The sequence below is a fragment of the Amphibalanus amphitrite genome, unplaced genomic scaffold (genome assembly GCF_019059575.1).
Source record: "Amphibalanus amphitrite isolate SeventyFive unplaced genomic scaffold, NRLGWU_Aamphi_draft 001436F_arrow, whole genome shotgun sequence".
In the NCBI taxonomy this organism is placed as follows: domain Eukaryota; kingdom Metazoa; phylum Arthropoda; class Thecostraca; order Balanomorpha; family Balanidae; genus Amphibalanus; species Amphibalanus amphitrite.
This window is the reverse complement of record NW_024882929.1, coordinates 45,418-53,091: the sequence shown is the minus strand read 5'-3', so window position 1 is coordinate 53,091 and position 7,674 is coordinate 45,418. Positions and strand designations below refer to the sequence as shown.

The 7,674-nt window shown below is 54.8% G+C and overlaps 1 protein-coding gene across 1 annotated transcript; it reads left to right on the top strand.

Moving 5' to 3' along the window:
• Nucleotides 1–1,094: 1,094 nt before the first annotated feature.
• On the top strand, nucleotides 1,095–6,025 carry LOC122373042 (zinc finger protein Noc-like). Its single transcript, XM_043350780.1, has 2 exons — nucleotides 1,095–1,308; nucleotides 4,109–6,025. Exons 1-2 carry the CDS (start codon nucleotides 1,210–1,212, stop codon nucleotides 5,255–5,257), a joined length of 1,248 nt encoding a protein of 415 aa, XP_043206715.1. The 5' UTR covers nucleotides 1,095–1,209; the 3' UTR covers nucleotides 5,258–6,025.
• Nucleotides 6,026–7,674: the final 1,649 nt, after the last annotated feature.

Genomic DNA, 7,674 nt, shown 5'->3' with positions numbered 1-7,674 from the left:
ATTCACTTTTCCGTTGTACATCAGCCGCCTTTTCCACGTTTTACGCCTGCCCTTGATGGACATCCCCGACATTAGAACGTACAACGGTGCCGCGGCCCGCGCTTATGGCTAAACTCCCTGATAGAAAGGGTGAAATGAGCACCCGCGAGTTAATGGATGGCCTGGTCACGCCATTATGCGGCCATTTTTCATCTGTACTGCTCGTCAGCGAACGTGAAATTTGCTATTGATTGTGAAAATGGCCCATCACAGCGGGCACAAATCAGTCAGGCTAATTAATGCTTGCCGGTATTATGTCGTAAATAAAGAAAACCGTACATTTGTGTGCGCCGGGCTGGCGGCTGTCAGCGAGTGTGTTCGGAGTCATGCTAGCATTGTTTGCATGGTCCTCCAGCTCGGGAGAATGTCCGACTTCAAAAGGGCGCTCGTGTACGATGAACGATGGTTCAATTACGGCCAGTCGAGACATTACCGAGGATTAATGACCAGATTAGTTTCAGAGTAATGGCTGGAACGATGCTACAATATGTTGGAAACGACAACTGCGCTTTCCCTGAATTGTCTGTCATTTGTTATCGCGTTTTTAATGGTAAAATCGCCCAAAAGTCGCCATTCCGCTGACGAACGTGCAAGATTATGTCTCTGAAAAATATGCACATGAGTAATGGTGGACAAAGCAGGGGTTCGTTCCCATGCCGCGACTATCTTTTACCGGCGGGCCAGTTCGTTGCTCTCGGCCATTACATTAGCGGATGGATCATTCAGGTGTTGAGTCATTTCATGTAATTGAGATGGATGCGATTCTGCACGGATTTAACGAGCCGACCCCGCCAAACGGGCGTCCGCTTCCAGCCGCTGTGACGAGCTCTATTAATTCAAAACAAAGCGCCGCCTCAGCGCACCTGTTAGTGAATTCATCGGCAACTGACGGGCCGTGCCCCTTCCGCGGTGATCACTCGCCACCGCCGCCCCGCGTCATGAGCTCCCCGCCCACCCGGCCCGCGCGGCGCCCCAAAGCCAACTGCCGCCGCCGGCGCGATCGGCCCGCCACCTATCGGCAAAATGCGCACGTGCGGTGTACGCCGGCGGGCGCCGCCAGTTCAGGAGAAACCTCTGTGCGGTGTGGCTGCGCCAGCTCTCGGCTTGTTTCGAGCTCCGAGTCGGAGTTTTTGCGAGTGGTGCGGCCGACGCGTGCCCGCGTGAGCACCAATGGTGATTTTGGACACGTCCTCGTTCCGCAGCAGCATGTTGACGAACGGATCCCACCATTACATCCAGCCGGATCCGTTTGTGCCCATCTCCGGCGCGGTAAGTTAAGTTGAAGTTGCACTCTTTGTGTCTATGTGTTTTGCTGTCTCTAAAACTCACCTGATGGTTAAAAATGTGTTTTGGATTATTTTACTGCTTTATCTGATTATATTCTTTCACATGTTTTCCTTGGATTTTTGTTCTCCTTTCACGCATTCGTCGGCAATGTCGGCCTTTTTGATCCGCACCTTGAAACATTGAAACTTACACGTTACTTTTACCCACTTCGCTCCTTTAAATACTTCGGTTTTTCGTTTGGAGTTATTCATCATAAAATGTGCGTCTGTTGCAAGATTGTTTTCAAAATTATTGTGCTGCTAAGTGTCTACTTTATCAAGCGTCTACGGCCGTGGCTTTTCTTGACCAAACTGCTTTGACGCCCGTTTTTAATTATTTTAAGCGATTTTTTTTGGATATGCATTTATTGTTATTTGTATTCTTTGGTAGTCAATATTTTTTTTTCGTATCACATTGTCTCTTTCTAACATAATTATATTGCTTTACACAGTTCCCCTGCTCGCAAAATTTTCGGTTCTTAAATCGAAACAACAATATTCTTTCGTTTTCCTTCCTTCTTGTATTATGTTGATATTCTCCAAAATTTTCTCCTCTTGCGCGTGTGTTGAAAGTAAAACTTTGATCGCAGCGGCTTGTTCAATCCAAACCACTCAACCTTTCCTCTTTTGATCTGTAGACACTTGACCGTGTTGTTGAACACTCGTGTAATCCAAGTCGAGCACGGCCTCTCGGAGTTTTCGTTCCCTCACTCACTGCCCGTATCCGCCGCCTCACACGCCAACATCAAAGCCGCTTCTGGGTGGTCTGCACCACTCAGGCCCTCTAAAGCCCGCCTCACACGGCTCCGCCGCCGCGCTGCCAGATCTGTGGGTGGTCTCCTTATCGATCTGGCAACACGACCATCGATTTGCATGTCACCCTCCCTTCTAATGGCTGTTGCCGAGTATGACCGTCGGCCGGCGCCGCTAAAATATACCGTCTGCACAGTGGTCGTATTTTCCCCGTTACTGGTTTAATATGACAGCACAAAGGAAACGGACGAGGCCGTTGGTTGATAACGACCGACAATCGGCCGTCTCAAGTAGCGATTCCCGTAGCAGGAATAAATGCTCGGCAAATTGCCTCACGGCACGAATGGCCGCCAGGCTCGTTATGCGGGGCGATTAGTGTTCTAATGAGCCGCCAGGCGCGCTCGCTAGTGATCATTGGGCAATACGGACTTCATTGTGGCCCATAGACTATGCACGTCACACGATATTGTTAATATTGTATGACCCACCATTTCTGTGGCCAAGTGGCCGTTCCGAGAAAATACGACCGTTGCGGCGCAAGTGCGGCATTTGTGTGGAGTGACGCTGGACGGGCGTGGGTTATAGTTGCGTTCATACCGTGTTACGGCCACTTTACCTTCGCCACACCGGCAGTTAACCAGCGGTTTACCGGCGCAGCACTACCACTTGTTCCGCGCACCGAGTCACGGTGCTGCCAGGAACAGAGGCCGTTTCACCTCGGCCGTTCTCGCTCGATAAAGGCCATGATTGCCGGTTTCCATTGTTGCTTAATTAATAAATTGTCCGGTTGCGAAAGCGGCGATGATAAATTATCACACGGTGGTGATAAATTATCCTGCGGCGGCGGCGGCGGATGGTCGGAGGGTCATTACGGGCCTGTGATGGTATCGCCGCTGAGCGGGACTGTAAATCAGCTCAGCGCCGCCCCGCAGCACCCTGCTGGCCCGCCCGCCGCCGCTGGAGCTGCGGGGAGAGGCACGGTCAGCGCTGGAGCTGGGGAGAGGGACAGCGGCACGGGGCTGGAACGAACGAGCGGGGGACGGGGCGCGGGGCTCAGAGGAGAGATCGGACGGCCCAGGATCGAGTGGTCGGGTGCGGGGCGAGTCTGATAGAAGGGGTGGGTTGATGAGATGAGGGAGGGCAGTGGTCGGCGTCTGGGGCGAAAGGCGGGCTAGGAGGGCTGGACTTGGGCTAATGAATACATGGGTAAGACGTAGACAAAGGTAGGGACGGGAGGCGTGCCAGGAGAGCTGAGCTAAAGACAGTAGGCGTCCTGAGATGTGGCTGGTAGGGGCCCATACGTTGGTCACGGCCGTTCTCACGCGCTTTGCTTAACCAGCGTTTGCGCAGCTTGTTTGCGCAGGTGGCTTACGCAGCTGTAGCTGAACAAGCCAGTGACTCACGCTGTGAAAAGGCTCTGGACAGTGGAAACAGTTGCCGTGCGCCTGTCGTACAGAGAACTGCACTTACTGCCAACGTGTTTACTCTTACTACAAGCGCGTTTAATTAGGAGGAAAATGCACACAGCAAGTGTGGTTATGTGCATTTTTCTTGGCAACCGTATGCTGAGCATTCGAGGCTGCATCCTGGTTGCGGTTTCAGCAAACCATACATTCTCATTGAATGTTACGTACTTTTGTCAAATACAGAAAATACATGTTAAACAATTGTTGGAAACGCGTTTCCATTGTAAGACCCCAGCTGTTTGAATATTCTTACATACAATAAATAAGACGCACACTTGCCTATCAGAGAGCGGCAGTTACCCAGAAGAGGTGCTGGCTATTCCCAGGTCGTTGATCATAGGACCTGACAAAGTCATACCGCCAGCTCTTTCCTTTTTCCTTAATCCTTTCTCGCCCCATCACATCCAACACGTCGGAATCCTTATTGCTGCTTTACCACGAGAAATACGTTGCATTGATAAACTAGCGTTACATATTGTAAGCATGTCCCTTCCACCCACTGATGTGTTCGTTCTTTTTCGGCAGATGGATGCGAAGTCCTCGCCGCTGGCGATGCTGCAGCGGACCTGCTCTCAGATCGGTGCCGACACCACCGCCACCAAACCGCTCATCACCGCCGAAAAGAAACGTGACGACAAGAAGGAGGCCTCCTCCTCTCCGGCGGCGGCCGCGCCCGCGGTGGCGCCCGCTGCCGCCACCACCGCGCCGGCAGAGAAACCCACCTTCAAGCCGTACGATCTCGATAGGAAGGATCCTCCCGCACCGGCACCTCGTGCGGAGGATCCGCCGAAGGAGAGGAAGAGCCCCGGGCGGTCTCCGGAGAGCAGGAAGACGCCCAAGAGCGACTCCTCGACGGCGTCCGGCTCGGGCACAAGTCCCATCACCCGGCCCGGCGCCGAGGTGCTGGCGGGCGTCGGATCCAAGGACCTGGCTGGTCTGGGACTGCACAAGCCGGGCGCGCTGCCGATGCCGCTGCCGCCGTACCTGCCGGGCGCCGACGCGGCCTCGGCGGCCCTGCGACCCACGCTGCCTGGTCTGCCGGGACTGTACTCTCAGTCGGGTCTGTCGGCGGCCTCGTACCTCGGTCTCCCTCCTCATCGGCCCGGAGAGAAGTGCGCGAGCCCGTACTGTCCGTGCGCGTACAGCAGCTCGGCGCACGGCTACGGCGCGCCCTGTCCGGCCGGGTGCACCCAGTGCGAGCACGCCAAGTCGCTGAGCTCCGCTCTGCACGGCTCGCCGTACCTGGGTCTGGGTCTGAACCCGTTCTACCCGCCGACCAGCCTGGGGTTGGGTCTGCCCACCGCGCCGGGCGCCGCCTCCGCCGGAGCGCAGCCCATCGTCTGTAGCTGGATGGCCGAGGGACGCTACTGTGGTAAACGCTTCGCCAGCACAGAGGAGCTCATGCAACACCTTCGCACGCATACGAACCTCTCCGCCAGTGACTCGGCCCTGTCGCTGCTGCACCCGGCCTACCAGGCGTCGCTGCTGGGCGCGCACCGCTCGCCGTTCGCCGTACCTCCTTCATCGCTGTCGCCACTATCGGCGGCGAGGTACCACCCGTACCCGAAGCCGCCCTCGTCGCTCGGCCTGGGCGCCCCGCACCCGAGTCTGGCCGCGTACGCCGCCTACTCGCCCTACGGAGCCCTGTATGCCCGGCCACCCACGATGCCCTGAAGGATGTCGCCAAGGACGCCCGGGCGCCTTGCACATTCGCCGTGAGCATTGGCGGCCTCAGAGGAGGGGGCTTTGAAGACGCGAACCAGCGCGGCGCCTGGGACATCACTCGGGGTTCACATGCTCGAAGTAGTGCCTGTGGCTCTTTGTGGAGCCAGCTCGTTGGTGTTCACGTGATGGAAAGTTTGGGGAGCTCAAAAGTCGCCCCAAACGTGGTCTCGTTCTCATCTGGTTCGCGCTGGCGAATAAGTGCGGGTCCAAGACGGTGAATCGCGCTTGGTACCGCGGGAGTCCTGACGATTGTGTCCTCTGTTCAGTGGCAACTGTGCAAGGCGTTCGGGGAGGGGTGCAGAGGGAGAGCCTCTTTCGGGCCCGCTGTGACACCCGTCATCGACGGAAAAATGTCAGTCAGATTGTGATATGCCCGTTTTCATTGTGATACTGATGTGTTTGCTAGTGCTAAGAGTGTGTCATTATCGTTACCATTGTGCCGGGTTGTACTCGTGTCTATCTTGACCTGACTTTGACGCCGGCTCTGGCGGGTGCGAACGCTGCGATTTCGTTGGAGCGCTCACGATGTATTCAGACATTGTTACGTGTTCTCTTGAGTTTATTGTCGCGTGCTGATGTGTGCTGGGCTGCCGCATGCCTTCCGACCGACCCAGTTCTAAGCCCTCGAGTCGCTCGTGCGCGGCTCGACGCGGGCGCCTGGTGCAACTGTAAATATCACCCTAACTTATTGCTGCTGAATAAATCAAATCGTGAAAATTGAACTGTCTGATATACGGCCTGGGCAGCGGTGAAATGGCAGCCTTTACGGGCCGTTGGAGCGTTCGAAGAGGCTCGTAAGTTAAATCGTCGACAGGGGCGGATCCAGGCGGGCGCCAAGGGAGTGATTCGCCTCATCAATCACACGCTCTTAATTTAACGAGCACGCCAGGGGACGTGAGCTGTCGGCGTTAGCATCAGCTGTCGGCTGTTTGTTATTTTCGCCACGTGATGAACGTTCCACGGCGCCTCTGCGAAGCCGGGCGCGGCAAGGGTCAAAATGACGCTGATATACGACGAGGAATCGACCGTGACGACGTCGTTTGCCGCTGGGGCGTCGTTCGGTAGCGTCTGGCGCGAAATATGGCGGCCATATCTCGTGTGTCAGGACTCGGCGCTCGGACCGAGGCGGCTCGGGACAGCGGCTGGACGTGCGGAACGTCAAGAGCTCGCTCCAGGAGGCGGGTGTCAGAGGCGAGGCGGGGAGGGTCACGGGTCGCGGTGTTACTCGCCGGTCCCGGGTGTTAGTTTGATGTGGCGTGTCAGCGCTGTATCCGGTGGTGGTGACGAATGGGAGCGGAGCACGCGATCCGGCCGGGAGTTCGCCGGCCCGTGGACCAGTCTGAGGTAGACTGGCATCGGTGGAGGTGGGACGGTGGCTAAATTTGACAAATTTTTGAGGCTTCCTTTCTTTATTTAGCTCTTGTGGCGGCCGCCTGTAAGCAGGAATAACCTTTCTTTAATATTTCCGGAAGGAAGATGGTATGAACCTTTTTGACTGGTCTACTGTTGAACGCTATGTACGGTTCGCTTGAATCTTTGTCAGGGATCCACTCAGTCGCTAAATTTAGGGTAGTTGTGCAGGACGCAGGTGCTGAAGCAAAATGTCTCTGCAGGCCGACGATAGCATTTCTGGAAAGATAACTAAAACAACATGTTTAAGATATGACAAAAGTACCTACAGAAGTAAAAGGCGAAAGCTACTGCGTTGAACTGGACTCTCATTGCAGTAGCGGCGGAACACCTTCAATAAAGGGGGGGGGGCACTGCCGACTTTTGGTTCCATTCTTTCCATGCAACGCCCATAGGGCTAATGTTAAAATACCAAGATCAAAGGGGGGCACGGTGCCCTCCCTGTTCCGCCGCCTATGTCTCATTGCTCAGTTCCTAATTTTACATGATTTTCCGATCAGCAGCGTGGTTCATCAGAACACAGCCGGCCAGAGTCCAGTCGCTATTCATAAATCACTTGCTATGCGCATGATATTATGCTTATTATTTTCTTAGATGGCTTTGTGAATGAAACATGACAGTCGATCCCTGCTCATGCATCAGCGCGGGATGCGCTCACAACGTAAAGATGACAGGCGAAACTCAGCTGCAATAAATCATGCATGTTCGATGTGTATCTTGCGGTCCCGCGAACCGTTCACCTATAAAAGTGATGGCACCGAAGGGCCATGAATCGTATCGGATTGACGTAGCCGATTGACATGATGGGTCAGCCATGCAGCCGTCTTCTGCTTGCTTATAGGACGGTTTCTGCTTTGTGTGTGTGCACGTGGTGAATGTCTTACAACTCTCTCACTGGCACAACTGAAAGAAAGCTCAGACTTAAAAGGGAACGTAAATGCAGTAGTTTTTACAAT